The sequence below is a fragment of the Globicephala melas genome, chromosome 19, assembly GCF_963455315.2.
Source record: "Globicephala melas chromosome 19, mGloMel1.2, whole genome shotgun sequence".
NCBI lineage: Eukaryota > Metazoa > Chordata > Mammalia > Artiodactyla > Delphinidae > Globicephala > Globicephala melas.
In genome coordinates, this window is record NC_083332.1 from 11,400,677 (window position 1) to 11,422,732 (window position 22,056).

Here is a 22,056-nt window from a genome sequence, read left to right on the forward strand (position 1 = left end):
TGTGGGCGTCTGAGTGTAACTTTCTCCATCTGCATCTTGTGTGTAGTATCTTTGTGTGTCTGTGTCTATGTGACTTTCAGGGTGTGACTATATGTGACTTCCTGTGTGTTCCTCTGTGGGTGCCTGTGTGTCTGTCTGTCTTCCTGGGTTTGTGTCTATGAGCTGCTTGCTCTGGGTCTGTCTGAGGGTCTGCATTTAACTATTTCGTGTCTGGGTCTGTTTTGTGCATCCCCGTGTCTCTGTGACAGTGTGTCTCTCAACCTCTCTCAGTCTCTGGGTGTTCCTTTCTCTGTCTCTGGCTGACAGAGCACCTGCTGGGGCCAGAGACAAGTCACCAGAACAAGTGGGGCCAGGGTGGGGAGAAGCAGGGGAGAGAGGAGGAAAGAAAGAGAAAGACAGGACAGCGGTGACGGTGACGTCTGAGAGCAGGGGAGCAGGGAGCAAGCGCGAGGGAGCTGGGGGGGCCGTAGTGGGCGCCACGGCTGGAGCGGGTGATCAATATTCGATTTAGGTTTTAATTCCGGGGCTTTCGGAGCCTGTCAGCCCTGATGTATGAGCTCACACCGGGGCTGCCCAGCCAGCCACCCAATGGATGCCCATGGCCTGGTGGCCTGTCCTGGCCCCAGCTCCCTTGCCCAGCTGGCTGCCTGCTGTGGATGAGGGGGAAGGGGAGAGTGGGGCTGGGGAGGAGGAGGCCCCGTCCAGGGTCCAGGGGCAGAGGGAGGGGCTGCACACCCATGTGTGCACAAGTTCACCTGAGTTCACGGTTGAGTTCACGCCTGGTCACTCACTTAGCCAGCGGACCTGCAGACCTGCTCCGGCCTGCCTGTGCTAGAGGGAGACAGGAAGGGGACCCTGGCTGTGTCCCTAGGGACTCCCAGAGGTCTCAGGGACACCGTGCCAGAGTCCCACAGCCCTCCTGTCAGCACTGGTCACACACATCTGGACACACACATGCACACACACACGCTGCTGCGCTCACGCATACCTGTGTGCATACAAGCCCTGACACACGTGTCCGCACACAAACCCCGACAGTCAGGTGTCCACACACTTGCCCCCGGACTCAAACACACATTCGCACACACTAACTCTGACACACATGTATCCTCTGACATACACACATGTCCACATACACATTCTGACACACGTATGTGTCTGCACACATAACCCCAAGACTCACACAGACACATGGATAAAGGCTCCCCATTAACGGGAAGTGGGAGCAATGTGGGGAGACAGCCTTCCAGTAAGAGATCATAAAGAGACAGAGAGACGCAGAAACTCAGACACAGAGACTGACATGGTGACAGGGATGGAAGGGACACAGGCAGGTAAAAGAAGTGACAGAGAAAACCAGGGGAGGCTGTGAGAAGAGCTAGGGAGGCAGCGGACAGGGATGTGGGATCAGTGTGGGAGGGGGATGGGGAACTCTCCCTTCCTCTCTGGATGCGGCCCCCCCAACCCTGTCTCTCTCTCAGGAAGATGGATCCTCCGCCCTCCCTGATGACAATGCTGTCTGCGCAAACTTTAATTAACACTTTGAGTTAATTAGTTCGAGATCATTTAGGAGTAAAATGTTTTTATTAGGGAGGCTGCGAGCCTGTTGATGGATGGGGCGCGATTCGCTCTTCCGCCCGCCGGGGACAGCCGGTAAACAGAAATCAATCAGGGGCCTCCCAACCCAGCGCCCCCCCCCCCCCATTGCCAAGCTCCCAGCCCGGGGCCCAGGAGTCCGGGCTCCCGGCGCCCTCGGCCTCCCAGGTTCCCCGAGTTAGGGTCCCGAGTCCACCACTCTCCCAGATCCAGGTTTCCGGAACCCTAGCTTTATCTTCCCCCTCGGGCCCCTGAAGGCCTTGACTCCTCCAGCCTCGGTGGGACCCTCCCCACCCCCACGCCCACTCCCTTCCCGGGCTCTTGGGCAGAGAATTAAGGACCGATTCGCTGTTGCGGAGCTTCCTGGGCTGCCGATCAGACCCTTCCCTCCCCTTCCCTCAACTCCCTCCCACGGTCCCTGACTCCCGCGTCCCCGGAACTTTCTCTTCGTCGTCTGGGCGGCTCTGTCTGGCTGTCTCGTTTGGTCTCTGCGAGGGCCGTCTCGGTCGGGCTCCCGCAGCCCCTCCCGCCCCGCGGACGGCTTCATCAGGTGGCCGGGCGGCGGGGGCCGGGGACGCCGGGCCGGGCGAAGGGGGAGGCCCGGGGCGGAGGGGGCGGAGGGGGCGGGGGTTCCGGGGCCGATAAATCTTCATCAGGCGGCGGCGGGGGGGCCATTAGGCGCTAATGGGAAGATGGAGGGGCCTGTCGGCCGCGCGGGCCGGGCCTCATTTGTCCTGCTTCCCGCTCCATTGGCCGCCGCCCCCGCCCCGCCCCTCCCCCGCCGCCGCCGCGCGCCCCATTTCCGCTTCGAACCTTTGGAAGAGATGGGGGCGCAGAGAATCTGGGGGGTGGGATTGAAGAAGGAGGGAGTTGGATTGCGGGAACAGACTTAGAAAAGAAGGAGGGGGCGTCGGAGGCGGAGGGGAAGGCAGTTAGGCAGTAGAGGCAGAGTTTAGAACGTGGGCGACTCAGATAGAAAGCAGGCGGGGGGAGGGGAAGATAACTGCGGGGGGGCGAGAACGTGGACGTAGTAAATAGAACTCCCTGGAGGAAGGAAGAGCTCGGCAGGGTCACGTAGAACGCGAGAGGGGACCTGGACCGCGGGAGGGGTGGGACGGGAACTCGGCGGGGAGCGGGAGGAGCGCGGGGTTGGAATTAGGGGAGGGGTAGGATCACCGGCCCCGGCCTCCAGGGCGGGGGCCCCGGGAAGGCGCGCGGGCGGCGTCCCTCGAGGCAGAGGCGCGGCCGCCGCCGCCCGCTCCCGGACTCGCGCCCCGCGCGCGTCCACTCTGATTTCTCGGCCCATTTTTCTTCCTCTCCTGTCACTCCGGCTCTCGCCCTCCCGCCGCCGGCTGCCCCGCCGCGCTCTGCTTCCCGCGGGAACCCCCGCCGCAGCCAGCCCCGGGGACCGCAGCCCGGCTCTGCGCCTCAGGGCTCCCACTCCCGCCCCGCCCGGGCCCCCTCAGTGCCCTCCAGAACTACGTAGGCCAGGCGTGTGACCCCCAAATCGGTCACCCCCGAAATGGATCACCCCTCCCAAAAGATCCACAGGAGGGGCCCGACCTTGGGGGCAGCAGTGGAGCTGGGGTCCCCAGACCTGGGGATGGGGTCTTCAGCACTTCTGGGCCCCAGCCTCAGATTCCCCCAAAGGAGGCGGCTAGAAACCCAAGAACCAGGCACGTGAGTCCCCACCGGCTCTCAGAAACCCCCAGGCAGACTGGAGACCCCTAGGATCAGATCCATACCTTGAGCTGAGTCACCCCAGGCCATATCAAGTTACCCAGACTCAGAAACGTATTCTACGCACAGCCCAGCCCTAGACACCCCCAAACGAGGGTTCTGGGCCCCAGCCCCATTCACCCCAAACCTCCAGCCCAAGACACTGACAGGATAAGGGAGATGGGCCTTAGATCAGTCACCCCAAAATAAGTAACTCCACAAGTCACCCCTAAAGTAGACATTTATTCCCTCAGACTCAGTCATCCCAGAGTTAAGCATCAGAGGCCCTAAAGTTGGCACACCTAAACTAGACTTCCCTCACTGAACCCTAAACAAACATCAGGAGTTTGAGATAAGTCACCCATGAGCTAGACAAATGGGCCCCCAGCTGCTGTCACCCCACTCAGGGCATGAATGCTGTTCTCAACACAAACTGGGAAATGGGACTGAAATTCAGTCACCCGTAAACCGAGTAACTCCAATCTTGACAACTGGAGCCCCAGACTCAATCAATCCAAACTTGGGATCTGGGTCCCACCCAGCTTAAGACTCCCCCAAACTAGACAGTTGGCTCCAGACTCAGTTTCCACTGAGACAAGGTCAGGAACCCCCCAGCAAATCACCTTGACACTAGTCATCTAGGTCTCTACCATCACCCCCAAAACGTGCATCTGGACCCAATCGTTGGTAACCTTAACCCAGGCATTTGAACAAGCCGCTTTACTAGCTCTCCAGCTTGCCATCTGGAACCCCGTCATCAGTTGCCCTTAAGATGCACATCTGAGCTCCCTCCGCATCACCTCCCCTAAGAGTTAGGAACTTAATAAGTTAACCCACAAACTAGGCAGCTAGCCTCCCAACCTCAGACATCTCCAAAGACAGGACTCCGACACTGAAGCTTAGTGATCCCCAGACTATACCTCTGGCTCCAACCTTCAGTTACCCCTACGCTAACCATTAGTATCTCATAGGCTGTTACCCTAAAAGTAGGCAAATGAAGCCAAGCACCCCCTAGTCAGGCATTTGGAGCTGACCCTCAAGGTCAGTCACCCTAAAATAAACTCTGGGAACCCCATAATCAGAAAGATTCAAACTCAGAATTTAGGGCGCCTGCCTCAAACGCCCCTGTAGTGGGTTGTGATGGCCCCGCAAAAGATGTCCAAGTCCTAACCTGCTCATGTGGCATTATTTGGTAAAGAGTCTTTGAAGATGTCATTAAGTGACAGATCTCCAGATGAGGCCACCCTGCATTACCTGGGGTGGCCCTAAATCCAGGGACGACGGTGATGTCCTTATAAGAGACCGAGACTGAAGAGAAGCCTCAGAGGAAAAGGCCATGTGAAGATGGAGCCAGGGAGAGGCAAGGAAGGCTCCTCCCCTAGAGCCTTTGCAGGGATGGCGGCCCTGCTGACACCTTCATTTTGGACTTCTGGCCTCCAGAACTGCGAGGGAATAAATTTCTCCTGTTTTAAGCCACTTGGTTTGTTACCAGCCACAGGAGACTAATTCAACCCCCCCAAAGCCAAGCCTCTGTATCCCTCCACTCAGTGACCCCCCAAACTAGGAATGTGAACCCCACGGCCAGGTGCCCCAAACTAGCCTCTATTCCCCAGATCAAACTTCTGGATCTCAGCCCAATTACCCACCATCGCGACACCAGGGACCCACAGTCACCCCCAAATTTGTTAACTAGGCCCCGAGGCTCATTCAGCCCAAAAACGTGTACATGGATTCATAGCCACTGTCACCATTAAAATAAGTAGCAGGAAACTCCATGGGCAGGAACCTCCGACCTCTTCACCGCCACAGTCTCACAGACACCTGACTTTGACACACCTCAAAAATAGGCAGCTGGGCCCCTGGTCTCAGCACCTCCCAAATGAAATAAGCATTAGAGCCCCTCTAGTTGGCAAACCCTAAACTCAGCATCTGGGCCCTGAGGTTAGTTCACCCCGAACTAGGTATTGAGACCCACCCCCATTAAGCCACCCCTAAACCAGGCATCTAGGCCCTCCAAGCTCTAAGCCGCCGGGTCAGTCAACCCTTAACTAGGTACCTGGGTGATTAGCCTCAGACACCCCCATACTAGGCAACTCCAAACTCCATCACCCCTAAACCAGGTACAAGGAAGCCCAGTGACAGTCGCCTCAATCCTTGGCAACTAGGCCTTGAGGCTCAGTGAACCCCAAATTGTATGTAAGTATTAGGAACTCTTAATAATCCCCAACGAGGCAGCTAGTCCCCCCTCTTAAATGCCCCCCAAAACTAGGCTTCTTTTTTGTTTTTTTGGACCGCGCCGAGCGGCATGCAGGATCCTAGTTCCCACCAGAAATCAAACCCACACCCCCTGCGGCGGAAGTGCAGAGCCTTAACCACTGGACCACCAGGGAAGTCCAAGGATGACAGCCACCCCCAGCCCCCAGGGAGGCATCTGAAGACACAGTCAACTGGAGGTGACTGAGGGGCTCACTGCCAAACTTGACACCTGGGCTCCAGCTGTCATCCCAAACTGGCATTAGGACTCCCCGTTGGCCATCTCAACCTCAGCATCTGGGCAGCCCATATGAGGCCCCCCCTAAACTAGACATCTGAGTAGCTTGCCTCAGCTATCCCCAGAACCTCCCATCTGGACACCAGGGTAAGTCACCTCGAATTTAGCACTTAGGGCCCCAGCCTTAATCCTCAAATTAGAATGCAGACCACAGTCTCCCCCCTAAGTTTACCTTCAAGGCCCCACAGTCGGTAAAGCCACAGCGAGTTTCTCTCAGAAGAGCATCTGAACCCCACGGCTAGTCACCCACAAGCTCGGCATCTAGCCTCCCAGTGTCAGATACCCCCAAACCACGGTGTGGGACACCCAGGCTCAGCGAGCCCCAAACTGCAGTCCGTTCTAAAGTCATCAACAGGACCCCAAAATGAGCATGTGGGCTGCCAAGTGTGGTCACCGCTAAACCCCAGACCAGTCGCTCTCAACTGGGCAGCTGAGTCTCCGGACTCAAACAGGCTTCACAGGGGAAGCACCCCAGGAGGCCCCTCCTGTGTCACCAGCTGGGCCCCCGCCATCAGCACTAATGCAGGCCTCCGTGGCCCCCTCCAGCCCCCACGTAAGTCTGCACTGTCGCAGATCTAGAGCCTGGCTTTAGGCACCCAAATCAGGAACGTGGGCTCACGAGCACCAGAACTCGGCAGGAGGGACTCCCGTCACCCCAAATTCAGTATCCCCCCAAGTAGGGACCTGGGTCCCCAGTTTTCATCACCTGCAACAATGCACTTGGCCACCATAACCATGTGCCCCAATTTAGACTTTGATCCTCAGGACCCTGTTGTGTTTGACTAAGACTAAGGCAGCTGAACCCCCCCGAGCCAGAAAGGCCCACAGCCCACTGTGCCCCAGCCTCAGAGAACCCACCCCCCCGCCTCAGACCTGCATTCGGGCCCTGTCCTCCCCACGCTGGGTGTCTCTGTCCCAGTGTCCATCACCTCCACGCCCACGTGTTGAGATATCCCAGCCTTGAAAGCCCTTGGCCCTTTGTGACACAGATGTCCCCAAACCCAATCAAGCACCCCTCAAGTGGATCCTGGGCCCTGGGGTCCTGACCTCTCAGGTTCCAGAAGCCCAGACTCCCAGCTTCTGTAACCCCCAAACGGGGCTCCACACCAAGGCCACGCTTACTCAGAAATCCACACTGGTCCAGGGACCCCACGCCTGGGCCCAGGAGACCCCTGACTCAGTCACCCCAGGAACGCTCAGGTGCCAGCACACTGAGACTCAGCATTTGGAAGGCACCGCGTCCCCAGGCTCTGCACCCCAAACTAGAGGACTGGAATGACAAACTGGTGATCTTCCGTCTTACCAAAGGGCACAACCACAACCCCAGTCTCTGTGCCCCAAGCTACACAGCTGGCCCCCGTGTTGCCACCCTCTACACAGATTCCTGGCCTAATGCCCCAGACTAGGCCCTGGACCCTAATCTCTGACATGTGAAACCAGGTCCCCACACCCCTGGGCACACCACCCCAAACAGAGCACCAGACCCTTAGTATGAAAATGTAACCAATCTCCACGATGCCGTGTGTCATCTCGAATTGGGCCACTGGGTCCCCAGTTTGTGTCTCCCCAGACTAGACAACTGAGTCCCCATCTGTCATCCCAAAGTAGACTAGCAGAACTCTAGTCTCTGACACCCCAACAAGGTACTCTTGGTCTCTGTCATCCAAAGGAGGCAAGCTAGTTCCCCATCTCAATTCCTTCCAATAGGGGGACTTCCCTGGTGGCCCAGAGGTTAAGACTTCACCTTCCAATGCAGTGGGTGCGGGTTCAATCCCTGGTCGGGGAGCTAAGATCCCACATGCCTCAGGGCCAAAAAACTAAAACAGAAGCAACATTGTAACAAACTCGGTAAAGACTTAAAAAAAATTCTTTCCAACTATTCACCAACACCCCCAATCTCGGTTACCCCATCCCATCACCCCCAAATAGATTGTGAAACCCCAACTCTATCATCCCAAAGTAGATGACTGGCCTCACACAGTTTCTGTCACCCTAAACTGAACCATTGTTCACATGAATTGGCTCCAGACCCAGGGACAGGTAGTCTCTGTCACCTGGAACTGAGAGATGGTATCCCCCCAGCCATGTCACCTTGGACACCTGGTCTTATCACCTCAAACTAGACAACTGATCCCAGTACCTGTCTCCCCCAAATGGACAACTGAACCCCAATTAATGTCAATCCAAACTGGACAAAAGACTCCAGTCCTTATCACCCCAAATTAGAAAACAAGACCAACAGTTTCTGTCACCCCATCTGGGCAACTAGACCTATAGTCTCTGTCACCCCAAACATGACAATGGATGAATAAAGTCTGCAACATCAGGGACTTGCCTGGTGGTCCAGTGGTTAAGGCTCTGCGCTCCCAGTGCAGGGAGCACGGGTTCGATCCCCGGTCGTGGGGCTAAGATCCCACGTGCCACAGCTAAACCCGTGCACTGCAACTACTGAGCCCACGCGCTCTAGAGCCCACGCACCGCAACGAAGAGCCCTCGTGCTGCAACAAAGACCCGGTGCAGCCAAAACAATTTAATTAACTTTTTAAAAAAAGTTTGCAACATCAAACTAGACAACCAGCACTCAAACTCTCTCCACCAGTTAACAAGCTGAGCACCCAATCCCCCACCCGGACCACACCACCAACCTCTGGTCTTAACCAGCCTGTCACCCCCAAAACATCCTGGGATGTCAGTCTCTCAGTCCTACAAAATAGACGACCACGTAGCCGGCTTTGTCATCCCAAATGCTCCCTGTGACCTCAGTCTCCGTCACACGAAATTAGAACCAGACCCCAAGCTCTGTCACCCCAGGCATGCTCTGGGACCTGCGTCCTTGTTCCACAAAACCAGACAGACTTCAATCTCTGCCACCCCAAATCCTCTCTGAGATCCCAGTCAATATCCGAGCAAACCTGACAACCAGACCCCGGTCTCTGTCTCCCCAAACATACTCTGGGACCTCAGTCTCTGATCTCCAGAACTAGACCACCAGACCCCCATTCTGTCACCCCCAGTACACCCTGGGACCATGGCCTCTGTTCTCTGAAAACCAGACAACCATGTCCCTAGTCTGTCACTCCAAATACACTCAGAACCCTAGTCTCTGTCCCACAAAACTAGGCAACCAGACCTCCAGAGTGTGTCAACTGAATGTCCCTGGGACCCAGTGTTTTCCCCACAAAGGGATACAACCAAACCCGCAGTCTCTGACACCCCAAGTATGCCCTGGGACCCAGTCTTTGCCCCTCCCCCCAAAAACAAGACAACGGTACCTCTAGGCTCTGTCACTCCACTTTGGGCACCTGGGTACATAAATGTCACTTCAAACTAGAGACCTGACCCCACAGCCTGTGTAGCCTTCACCTTGTCAATCAAACTCCAGTCTGTCATCCTAAACTGGACCACCAGACCCCTGCTCCCGCTCATGCCACACTAGACGAGCAAACTCCCATTCTACGTCACCCTAAATGAGACCCCAGAGCTCTAGTCGTTTCATCCCAAACTGGACAACCGATCGCTAATCTCTGTCAGCACAAACTAGACAACTAACCTCCTAGTCTCTGTCACCCCAAGCCGGGTCCTGAATCCCAGAACCTCTGGTCTCTGCCACTTCAATCTAGACACATGAACCCTCAATTCTGATGTCCCAGACTAGACACCTGGACCCCCAGGCTCTGGCCCTGCACACTAAACAAAGACACCCCACGGTCCTCTGAAATCTCATGACAGCGGCATCCCTGGTCTCTGCTTCCCAGGCCAAACAGGAGCCCAGTCGGTCTGTCACCCGAACTAGGCAACCAGACCTGTACTGTCTGCTTCTTCAAACTCGCCAGATGGTCACCCCAATGTCTTTCAGCCCAGACCAGCACCCCAACCCCAGTGTCATCACCCTAAACTAGATAACCAGTCCCTTGGTCTCTATAACCCCAAGCTAGACAGTCGGCCTTGTGTTCCTGGCACCCCAAAGGGAATAACCAGACCACAGGTCTCAGACACCCCAGTGGAGTTCACCAGACCCCCGATTTCTTTTGCTCCAAACTAGAAACTGAAACTTCAATCTGATATCCCAAACCTCAGGATTTTGATATCTCAACCTAACAACTAGACTATCATTCTGTCACCCCCAAAAGGATTCGACGCCAAATCTGATACCCCTAAGGAAACTCCAGGGCCCAGTCTTGGTCACCGAAAACTAGACAATAAGACCCCCGGTCTGTCACCTCAGACTAGACTAGTCACCATCACCCCAACATTGACAAGAACCCCAGCATCTGACACCTCCAACTCCGGTCTCTGTCACTCCCAACCAGACAAAAGAGTCCTAAATCTGTCACTTAAAATCTGAGAACTAGACCCAGTGTTTTCAGCCTCAAACAGGACAAGCAGACATTCTCCAAACTAAAAAAAATGATCTCCTAGGGAGTTCCCTGGTGGTCTAGCGGTTAGGACTTGGTGCTATCACTGCCTTGGCCCAGGGGTTCAACCCCTGGCTGGGGAACTGAGATCCCACAAGCCACGTGGCACAGCCAAAAAAGAAGAGCAAATGTTGTCCAAAAAAAAAAATCTCCTAGTTGCTGTCACTTCACACTGGGCAGAGAACCCCCCAATCTCTGGTGTCCCAAATTACACAACAGGGTGCCCAGGCTCTGTCACCACCAACCAGACAGTGTTGCCTGTCTCTGCCACCTCAAGAAACAATCAGACCCCGATCAGGTTGCTTCCAGCCCAGGGGACACCCTACCTTGTCGTCCCAAACTAGGGCCCTGGACTCCCAGTGTCCTCAGGAATCCCAGTCTGTCACCCCAAGCTAGATAAATGACCTCAAAGTTGATAAAAGATCCCCAATTTCTATTACCCCAAACCAGAGACTGGACTCCAAGCTGTCACCCCAAACAAGACAATCAGACGGCCAGTCTGACACCCCGAATGAGGTGCAGGCACTCCCTGACTCTGTCACTCTACACTGGACAAGTAGATCCCTTGTCCCTGTCACCCCAAACCTGGGCCCACGGGCTCTTTAATCATGAAGTTGACAGCCAGAGCCCCAATCTGTCACTCCAACCAGCTAACTGGACCTCCAGCCTCTATCACCAAAATAGACAACCAGACTTTTGGTCCCCTGATGAGACACCAAGCCCCCAGTTTCTCTTTCCCCAAACCAAAACTCTCCACCCCAAGGTCATTCAGGAAGGGATAGAGGGGGAGGTGGCCCCCCCCGTTCTGCCCACCCCCATGGAAGCTTCTGGTCTCAACATCAGTTAGGGACCTGGAGTTAGTCACCTCCAGATTAGGCCTCTGGCCTGAGTCTCAGCCTCCCACCACCAACCCCCAGACCCAGGCTGCTGACCCCTTGCCCCAGGGATCTCAGTCCCAGGTCCTTGGGCCCCCGGCCTCTGTCACCTCCAAACAAGTCAGCCTGACCACATTGACTCCAGGCCCTGCAGTGGAAACTGGACGGAGTGACCACCCACCCCAAAGGGCAGTCTCCCCTGGGAATACTGGCAGCTGGATTAACAAACTAAATGCCCTCTGCCACCCCCAAGTTGGGATTGGGACCCTGGCCTCTAAGTAGACTCTTCTCCTCAGGCACCCCAGGTCTCCTTGGCCAGGACAAGTCCATCCCTGGCTCCCTCCCTGGAGAAGGTCTGGAGGAAGCCCTTTTCTGCCCTCTGGTGGCAGCCACTGGAAGTGCGCCCCTGGTGACTGGGAACAGAGTGGTCCCAGACACCTGAGCCCCCTCATGTTCCCATTTTGCCAGAAGTGCGGGGGTCACCCTTGCCTGCTCTCTCCCACTCAGCTCCGACGCAGGTCAGTCGCCAAGCGCCCACCCTCATCTTCCTGAATCTGCCTTCCCGTCCGTCCTTTCCGTTCCACGTCCCTGCCTCATCTTCCCCAACCTGGCTCATCCTCCCTGGTCTCACTCCTTCCAGCCCATCCCCCACACGACACCGAACGGATTTTCTTTTTCTTCTTTTTTTTTTAGCCCGTGAGGCACGGCTTGCAGGATCTTAGTTCCCCCATAAGGGATTGAACCTGTGCCTCCTGCCGTGGAAGCGTGGAGCCCCAATCACTGGACCGCCAGGGAAGTCCCTCAGAGAGATACTTCCAACGTTCACACCTGACCCTGTCCCTCCCCTGCTCAAAAGCCAGCCTTCCACAGTTCCACATTACCTTAAGCTAAAATCCAAAGCCCTCCCATGGCTTGCAGGTCCTGCCTCATCTGGTCTTCGACTTCCTCCCCACCGTCATCTCCTATGTCACTCCCTTCACCCCAGCCACAGTGTTGCCTTGTCACTGGGCAGGTCCTACCTCAGGGCCTTTGCACTTGCAGTTCCCTCTGGCTGGAATACTCTTCCCCCAGACCTCTGAGGGGCAATCTTCTGCTCATTGCTCAGCAAGGCCCTGCCCCTCCACTCTAAGCGAGTCCCTCCTTCCCCTCCACTCTAAGCGAGTCCCTCCTTCCCCTCCACTCTAAGCGAGTCCCTCCTTCCCCAGCTACCCTCCAGCCTCATCTGTTTTATTGGCTTTGCTGAGAGCTTCCTGCTGGTTGTTGCTTGGCTCATGAATGCGGGCCTACGTCTGTTTGTGGCACTGCTGGTTCCCCAGCATCTAAGCCAGTGTGTCCAGTAGAAACAGGATATGAGCTACAGATGTAATGTTGTATTTTCTTTCTTTCTTTTTTTTTCTGGCCGTGCCGCGCGGCATGCGGGATCTTAGTTCCCTGACCAGGGATCAAACCTGTGGCCCCTGCCGTGGAAGCGCAGAGTCCTAACCACTGGACTGCCAGGGAAGTCCCCTGTGTTTTCTACTGAATTACATTTTAAAAAGTAAAAGAAAAAGGTGAACATAATAATTTACCCTGGCATATCCAACAGATTATCCTTCCAACACATAACCAATATACACAATTATTAACGAGATATTTTACACCCTTTTCCTACTAAGTCTTTGAAATCTGGTGGGTATCTTACCCTCAGAGCACATCTCAATCTGGACCAGCCATGTTTCAAGTACTCAGTAGCGACATGTGGCTGGTGGCCACCGTATGTGACAGGATTCCAGAACAATGTTGAGCACTCAGCGGGCCCCCGATAAACACTTGCTGAATGAACGATAAACCGGTGAGTTCTGGTGATGGAGACACGAAGCTGGGGAGGCCAGGGGAAGGCACTGCCAGGCCTGGGCACTGGCTGTACCTCTGCTTAGGCCACTCGGCCCACAGCTCTTCCTGTGGCTGGCTCCGCCTCCCTCAGAGCTCACTGAAATGCCACCTCCTTGGAGAGCGCTCCCAGACCAGCCCCATCTGAAGCAGCTTTTCAGACCCTACCTGTCACCTCACTTTGCTGTCACACCTGCCAAGTGCTTTCCCTACCACGTGCATTTCTCTTTTGTCAGCAGTCCCACACAGCAGCCTTCACGTTACAATGAAAAGCAAATTGTGTCACTCTCACCTCACTCAGGAAAACCAAAGCCCCCCCCGCTCCCCCCCCCCATCTGCTCCAGCCATACCGGCCTCCTCGCTGTTCCTCAAACCTCCGGGTACAGTGCTGTCTCTGGGCCTTTGCACCTGCTGCTTCCTCTGTCCAGAACATTCTTCCTCCAAAAGATCTGCGGCGGCTCCCTCACTCAATTTAAGTCTTCATTCAACGTCATCTCAGGGAGGTCTTCTTTAAACTATAACTCATTTCCAGAACTTTCTCTATGAGGAAGAGTTAACAGAGTAGGCCCAAGACTGCTGTCCTTAGAGAGGCCTGCTTGCATAGTGGCCCTTGCCTGGTATCTGGGAACCTGGGTTTCAGCACGGTTTTCACCACTCCCTGAAAGAGTGGCTCTCGTGTCTAAACTGTCTGTGCAAACGATGTTGTTTATTCTGAACAACTGCTTTCCTTCTGGGTACTAAGTCTCTGATGAGCTTCCCCAAAGACAACATTTCACTGCTGGGGGTATTACACTCAATCCAGGTGACTCCACTGGGAGAGGACTCTGGGCGGCTTGTGCCTGGTTTCCTCTGGATTTCGCCCCATGTGCCTTTTTCCTTTGCTGATTTTGCTTCATAGTCTTTCATGATAATAAATCAAATCTGGGGACTTCCCTGGTGGTGCAGTGGTTAAGAATCTGTCTGCCAATGCAGGGGACAGGGGTTCGATCCCTGGTCCGAGAAGATCCCACATGCTGCAGAGCAACTAAGCCCAAGAGCCACAACTACTGAGCCCGCGTGCCACAACTACTGAAGCCCACGTGCCTAGAGCCCGTGCTCCACAACAAGAGAAGCCACCGCAATGAGAAGCCCGCGCACCGCAACGAAGAGTAGCCCCCGCTCGCCGCAACTAGAGAAAGCCCGCGCGCAGCAACTAAGACTCAACGTGGCCAAAAATAAATAAATTAAAAATAAAATAAAATAAAGCCCCAGTAAGTGGCAATTCATTAGCTTAAAAAAAAAATCACATCTGTGAGTACAACTTAGATACTGAGTCCTGAGTCCTCCTAGCAAATCACCGAATATGGGGGTCGTTTCGGGGGCTCCTGCATACTCTTCTCCTCCTTAGAACTTGACATCACTGGCCGTCCTATCATATCTGTTATCCATCTTGTTTATTGTCCACCACCCTCCTCCCATCATGCCCGTGGCCCACTCGCTCCCCACCTTCTTGGCCTCTGCAGGATCCCAGCATCACCCGGCACAGACCCCCAGAAGACCCTGGGAGAATATTAGCTGAACAACTGTTAACAGTTTTATTTCCAAAGTTGGAGTCCCTCCCCGGGCTTGTAATGGGAAGGGGGCCTTTGGCCAGACCTGCAGAGCCGAGCGGGACGGGGGTGAACGGGGACAGGGCAGCTGGCCCGGGAGGCTGGCAGGTCCTTGAAGCCGCCTCACACAGGTTCCATTTGCAGCTCCACGCCGTCCACGGCCTCCACCTGATGGAAGGCGGCGTGGGAGCCGATGACCACGAGGGTGGCTCCTGCAGGAAGACGGGCAGTTCAGGGCCTGGCTGCCTCACCTGGCCCCCACTGCCCACAGCGCTACCCAGACCCTGTACTCACCCAGGACCCAGAAGACGGCGGAGCCTGCGCCAGCCAGCCAGAAGAAGGGAAAGGAGACGGTCCCAGCCAGAGCATACTGATGGGCTGGGCTCACCTCTCGGCCTGGGAGCAGACGGCATTGGGGCAGCTGTTCTGATACTCGTGCCCTCTCCCAGAGTAACCCCTGATACCCGCCCCACCACCACCACCACCAATCTGGTGTCACAAGACACCAGATTGTCCGGGAGCCTCAGGATCTAAACTCCTAGTGCCAAGGCCCTCCAAGTCCACAGGCCCCACCCATGCCTCCAACGTCCCCACCCACTGTCCGTGGGAATACAAGGGGCCTTCCTCAGCCCCCTCGCCACCCTCCAACCCCACTCCTACTAGGAAGCTCCCAGCCTCCCTTTCCCGAGACTACAGCTCTCCTGCTCCAACCTGCACTCCCGTAGACCTAGAGTCTCCAGCTGGTGGCCCAAGGGCCAAGTCTGACCCGTGGATGTATTTTTTTTGTGTGTGTGTGGCACGCGGGCCTCTCACTGTTGTGGCCTCTCACGTTGCGGAGCACAGGCTCCGGACGGACAGGCTCAGCGGCCATGGCTCACGGGCCCAGCCGCTCCGTGGCATGTGGGATCTTCCTGGACCGGGGCACGAACCCGTGTCCCCTGCGTCGGCAGGCAGACTCTCAACCGCTGCGCCACCAGGGAAGCCCCGGCCGTGGATGTATCTTTTGAGTCTGCATATTATTCCACAAGAATTTGATTTGATTTGTGGCTGACCGAGAAACTAGATGATTTTTCTTTCTTTTGTTTTTTTTTGTGGGGGGCCGTGTTGTGCGGCATGCGGGATCTTAGTTCCCTGACGAGGGATGGAACCTGGGCCCCCTGCATTGGAAGCTTGGAGTCTTAACTACTGGACCGCCAGGGAAGTCCCTGGATGATTTCACAAAACAATACAGTCAGTCCTCTGTATCCTCGGATGGAAACCCGTGGATCATTGTTCTTCGTCATTTTTTACAAGGGATGGCAGCAGTGGCTGAAGCCACGTCATGTCTATGCCCCAGGCGCTCCCTCCATGCCCTGGGCTTGCCCGACATGCCCCTCCACCCAGCCCATCTTTGTCATGTACAAAACTGGCAGGCTTCTGAAGGATTCTGTCTTAGCTCTACCTGTTTGTCTGATCCCAATTCCCCCTTATACCCCCTCCAAACCTTGAGCTTCCCCTACTTGGGAACTCAGGCCCCTCTTTCTTCTCAGTGGCGCTTGGTGCCAGTCTGGGACCACATGAGCCACAGGCCTCAGCTTCCCTCTCTGAGAAGTCCCAAGATTTTTCCACTTCCACCCCAGGAAGCAGGAAAGGGGAGCCCAGCTATAGGCCAGTGTAAGGTCGCCACCTGGTGTCCAATGTGGGTACCTGCAGCTGATGCCTTTGGCAAGAGGTAAGGGAGGAGGGAGAGGGAAGGAGGTTTAAGGGACAGGAGCAGGTGGAGGTGGGTTCTGGGATATCTTCTGGGCTTGGGGAATAGCAACTTGGGGGGCTGAGAGTGGGTGGAAGCATCCGGTGTGTCTGAGACTTTAAGGGATTGAGTTTGGGGGATCTAGTGTAGATCTAGGCTTGGGCAGACTTGGGTTCACAAGGACTTAGGTTTGGAGTCAAAGGCTTGCATTCCAAGAGACCAGGATTTGAGGAGGGCAGGGGATTTCTCACCCATCAGCACAAACTTGGACTGCAACGTGCGCAGATAGAGGATGTAACAGGCGCCAAAGAAGACAGCCAGAGCCACCAGCAGCATGGGGGATGTCGCCCTGGAAGAGGGCAGGGAGGCATGCGTCAGGCAGCTGGGACTGGGCCCGACACGGAGGTCCTGACCTTCTACACTGGCGGATGACAGGCTACGCCCTTGGGGCTAGGTCACATTTGGTCACACTGAATCCTGGCCAGGCTGATGCGGGAGTAGGAACCTGGCCCTTCGGTCAAAAGGTCCGGCAGAACTACCCCACGGGGATGGGGCCTGGCCAGTGAGAGGAGGGGCCGAATGCTGAGGGCGGGGCCGGCCAGTGCGGGCCAGGCAGCATGGTGGGCGCGGGGATGGGCCGGAGAGGCACTCACACACAGTACAGGATGAGGCCCAGGAACACGAACACATAGTTGCTCTGGTAGTACTCCACGTTGCGTACGAGGCGCTGGCACAGCTCGCCCACGTTGCGGGGCCGCGAGAAGCGCCGCTGGTCCACGAAGGAGCCCCAGGGCCGGATGGTAGCACGGCGCCGCTCCAGCCACTCACGGCCCGCGCCGGACGGAATCAGTTTCGGCAGCAGGGTCCTGGTGGGTGCGGGGCCAGGTCAGCGATAGACCGGGATGGAACCCGGACTCTCGAGCAAGAAGAGGACCGAGGGGGGCCGGACTCCGCGGTTCTGGGGAAGATATGGTCACAGACTCCTGGATCCCCGGGGAGAAAGGGGCTGAGGACCCAGACTCCAGAGTCCTCGAAGAGGACACCAGGGGCCCAGACTCATGTGTCTGGAGGCCCGGATTCCTAGGACCCCAGGGAGGAAGGGGCGGGGGACCAGGACTCCCGGGTCTCGGTCAGGGGGGTTAGATCCAGCTTGCTCACGTGGCGCTCAGCCCTTCCACCTCGGCATCCTTCTGCTGGTCCTTCTCGGCCGCCATGTCTGTGCTATGAGGGAAAGAACCGCTATAACGAACCCAGGGCCCTGCACACTCCGCGGGACCCGCCCGAGCCTGGCCTCACCCAGCGGAGCGGGAGCGGACGTGGCGCCGGTCTGGGGGCGGTAGTTTTTGCCGCCGAGCATTGTGGGAGTTGTAGTCCCGATGATGTCGGAGAGAGTGGGCGCCATGATGGTGGTGTGGCTCGCGAAACACCTTGGGAGATGTAGTCGCGTAAAGTGACGCCTCTGGGCATTGTGGGAGTTGTAGTTTCAGAAGCAGGACGCGTGGAGTCGGAAAAGGTGGGTTGTCAGGAGTCAGGGCGGTACGCGAGCTCTAAAGTCAGAAGCCGGAGCTCTAAAGGCAGAAAACGTTGTGTACTCCCCCGTGCAGGGTACGATGGAGGCCGTGTAGAGCTGTCATTCTGACTCTAGAAGGTATAAAAGAAAACACTTGCTAAAACACGCAGATGTTCTGACTCAGCAGATCTAGGGTGAGACCATTCATTTGCATTTCTAACAAGTTTCTAGGTGATGTTGATGCTTCTGGTCCATGGCCCACATTTTGAATAGCGAGACTGTAGAGAATTTGTGGGAATCTATTTCTTCCTTCTTCAAGAGGCTAGTGATGGGGCCATGGTTGCTGGAGGGGGGTGCATCTAAGATAGGGGGCAAAGCTCCCCCCACAACCCTTGGGCTCCCAAGGGTGAATGGGTTAGGGTTAGGGACCTAGGGATGCCCCTGCTTTGGATAGGACGGAGGGAAGTGGGGGAAAGGAAAGGGTTGAGTTTTTTTTCATTTTATCATTTTATTTTCTTCTAGTTTTATTGAAGGGGTGAGAATTTTTAAAAGACAGAGTTGCTATAACGAAAAGAGCTGGGATTCTGGGGTCAGAGGTCAAAATTCAGGCTGTGTTGACCTCATCACCTCCCTGAACCTCGGTGTCCTCAACTGGACAGTGAAGATCCTGGTGGTACTGTTACCAAGTCCAAGCTCGCTCTGCTCGCCGCAGGACAGGCCAATAAATCAGGAGATGAGGTGTTGAGGCAAGGAATAGCGACTTTATTTGGAAAGCCTGCAGACTGAGAAGATGGTGGACTAGTGTCTCTGACTGGGGTCTGGATGCCAGTTTCTTTTATAGAACAGAGAAGGGGAGGAGGTGAGGAAGTGAAGTAAAAAGGCCTTAAGTCTTGCAGATATCTCCTGGAATGGACAGCCTCAGGGAGGGGATGTGTTAATTTCTTCTTTCTTGCAGCCATTCACAGGTGGACAGGGTCAGGATGTTTCCCTGAACAAAGGCACTTTGGTTTAACATTCAAGCAGAGGGGCAGGGTTCCCTATAGACAGTATCCTTTTAGTGAACAAAAGCAAATGAGAAGCAAGGTTAAAGTAAAAGAAACAGATCCAACCTGTAGTCCGATTTTGTTCGTCCCTGTAATTGTACCACACTCATGGGGTTGAGATGGGGTTGAATGGTCCATGTAAAGTGCTTGAAAGAGTCTTGATATTTTATAACTGCTCAATAAATGGTAGTCCATGTTATTGCCACTACATTATCATGACTGTTATGATTATTTCTAGAGTTCAGTCTTCTCAAACTTAGCAGTAACTTACTAGGGGCTGCTGGCCCCTTGGATGTCCCAAAGAGTGGCTGGCATCTGAGACATGGACCTTTCTTTCCCCTAGCTCTCACAGCCATAGTTCTCTCAGTCTTTGCCCCTGCCCCTGAGTGAGTTGTGGGAAAGAAGGGAGCACCAGCATGCCTCAAGAAATGTGTGTGGAAGTATTGGGAAGCCTGGGCTCCCTTACACAGACTGAGGACCTCATTTTCCAAGGTTGGGTGGAGCTGAAGGAGAATACTCACCTGGGAGATCCAGGTGACTCTTAACTCCAACTCTTGTCTTCCAAGGATCACATTCCTTTTGGGTTTGGGCTTTGAGGCCTGCTGGAGGGCATCCCCACAAGGTAGGGAAGATGACCCTCTCGAAGGGGCTGGTGTAGCAATAGGAGGGAGGCCGCCTGTGTGCGCGTGGCAGGGGGGTCCCAAGCTGAAACCGAATGAGCCATACTTTGAAGATCAGGTTGGCTCGTTACCGTTCACTTCCTCTTTGTCAGCCCCAGGCTTTTAGTAGAAGCTTGTTCAGGCTTCCCACTTGGGTCGAGCTGGGCTTCAGGAAATCAAGGGGGGGGGGTGGGCTGTGAGTCCACAGTTAGCCCAGAGCATTAATGGGGTAGCAGCGCCTGAGTTCAAAGTGATGGGAGCAGCAGGGGTAACCAGAAGAGCCCCCAAGAGGAAGATGAATCTTGGGGAGCAGAGAGTTGGAAGCAGAGGTCCAGCTGCCTTCTTCCAGGGCCGACCTGGGGAAATTGGGGTTTGACTTTTGTTATGAGGGCTTTGGGGTTTCCTCATAGGAACACGAATAAAAGTGATTTCACTCATAACCCGCCAGTATGTGCTCTGAGCAGAAGACATAACAGGCAAAGTCCTGGAGGTGTCAAAAGGCATGGGCCATGGGTGGTGGAGTCCAGAGGCAAGGACACTGTTGGAGAGGAACCCTCTGAGTGGGGCAGGACGGGAACTTTGAATCAGGGGATTCTGAGGGGCCTTGGTGTAGGGGCAATGTGGGGGAGGAGCCCCTTGAAACAGAGATTGTGGGAGAAGGGGCCCTAAGATGGAGATACTGTGAGAGATGGGAAGATCCGTGAGACAGGGGGATGAGGGGAGACTGGGGGAGAAGGGACCTATGGCAAGTGGGCCCTGAATTAGGGGGATGGTGGGAGATAAGGGGGTGCCTGAAAAGATTATGAGAGATGGGCCCTGGCCCTGTGGTCCCTCCACCTGAGGCCTCCTTCCTGCCTCTTGGACCCCTGGAGGAAGTGGAGCTGGGAGGGTAGGAGGACATTAGCACAGACAATCAGAAACCTGGTTTATTTTTCTGCTGTGTGACCTCAAGGAAGTCCCTGCCCTCTCTGGGCCTCAGATTGCCCACTTGTCTATGGGAGTGTTTCTTACCCTGTACCTGATGAATAGTTTCTCTGGCCTCCCCAGGAGAGGTCCAGGCTCACGTAACCCTTACCGGACTGGGCTCTGCCCTGGGCATCACAGGCGTTTCTGGCACACATGGCCGCTGCCTCCTGACTGCCTTACCCCTCAGATTCAGGCACTCCTCCTCAGCATTGTCCTGTGCAGTGGGCACGTGCACACACTCACACTCATGTGGACTCTCAGCCTCCCGACCACCCAGACACCTGTGCTGGGAGGCAGGCAGGCCCGGGACCAGCCCCAGGCCTTCCTCTCACTCTAGTCTCTGGGCTGTGTTAGAAAGGCTGCCTTGAGGGAAGTGGTAGAGCTGCCCAACCAGAAGGGCTCAAATTCAAAAGACTGACAAGCAAGTGCTGACGTGGATGTGGAGCAACTGTAACTTTGATACACTGTTGGAATGCAGATGACGCAAGAGCTTTGGAAAGGGCGTGGCCATTTCTATTAAAGATAAACACTGTCTATCCCCCAATCAGCAATTCCATTCCTAGGCATGTACCCAACAGAGATGCACACATGTGTTATCAGAGGATATTACTAGAACGTTCCTCTTCCTAGAGGCTTCCAAAGTGTAAACAGCAAATGTCCGTCAACAAGAAAATGGATCAACAAATCGTGTAATAGTCACACAGTGGAAAACTCCGCAGCAATGAAAAAGAGCAGCTACTGATACATGGAACACTGTGGATGGCTCTCATAGACATGGTGTGGAGGACAGGAAGCCAGACATGCATGCTGTAAGAGACAGCATGAGACAGCATGCGGTAAGACTGCATTTCTACAAAGTCCAAGAATTGGTACAACTAAACGATGGTGACAGAAAGCAGTTCAGCAGTTACCTCTGGAGGGGGGCTGACTGGAAAAGGGGCACGAGAGAACTTTATGGCTAGTGGCTACATGGAAGTAATTTTTTAAATCATTGAGCTGTGCCCTTGAGACTTGTGCACGTCACTGTATGAAAGTTTATCTCAACAAAAAGAGAGAGAAGAGCATAGTGACTTAGAGCTTGGACAGCCTAGGTTCAAATCCCAGATTTGTCACCTCTCAGCTGTGTGACCTTGGGCAGGTCACTTTCCCTCTCTGTGCCTTGTGAGGATTGAGTGAGCTAATACACGTAGAGTGCTTAGGAGAGGACAGCACAGGGTGGGAGTTCAATGAACCATTAGCATCATCGCCTCCCCCGGTGCCTCTCCAATATGAGAGGATCCAGAGTCTGATTCCCTTCCTCTCCCCTGTTCTGATCCCATGATCCCATCTCCTGGCGAATTCAAGGTGCCCTCACTCTAACCCTTGTGGGGCTACAACTCCATGATTTGATGACTTTGAGATTCCATGACTCCCAAGCTCATGCCAGGCTAAATTCCTGGGGTTCTGTGAATCACCCAGCCACGGGTGCCAGCACAGGGAACACCGTCCTGCCCACACCCCGGGTCCACAAAGCAAGCAAGACACACACACGCGGC

General features: G+C 55.2%; 1 protein-coding gene across 1 annotated transcript; it reads right to left on the reverse strand.

The window, feature by feature from the left end:
* Positions 1 to 14,575: 14,575 nt before the first annotated feature.
* Positions 14,576 to 17,669, reverse strand: RABAC1 (Rab acceptor 1). Its single transcript, XM_060289562.1, has 5 exons — positions 17,502 to 17,669; positions 16,997 to 17,209; positions 16,595 to 16,692; positions 14,909 to 15,010; positions 14,576 to 14,826 (listed from the first exon to the last, which is right to left on the reverse strand). The coding sequence occupies exons 1-5, from the start codon at positions 17,555 to 17,557 to the stop codon at positions 14,738 to 14,740; spliced, it is 558 nt and encodes a 185-aa protein (XP_060145545.1). The 5' UTR covers positions 17,558 to 17,669; the 3' UTR covers positions 14,576 to 14,737.
* Positions 17,670 to 22,056: the final 4,387 nt, after the last annotated feature.

Coding starts and splice junctions, on each gene's coding strand:
- RABAC1 (XM_060289562.1), bottom strand. CDS start 17,557: ATGGCGGCCGAGAAGGACCAGCAGAAGGATGCCGAGGTGGAAGGGCTG. Junction 17,210..17,501: donor GTGGAAGGGCTGAGCGCCAC/GTGAGCAAGCTG, acceptor CGCACCCACCAG/GACCCTGCTGCCGAAACTGA. Junction 16,693..16,996: donor GGCCTCATCCTGTACTGTGT/GTGAGTGCCTCT, acceptor GCCCTCTTCCAG/GGCGACATCCCCCATGCTGC.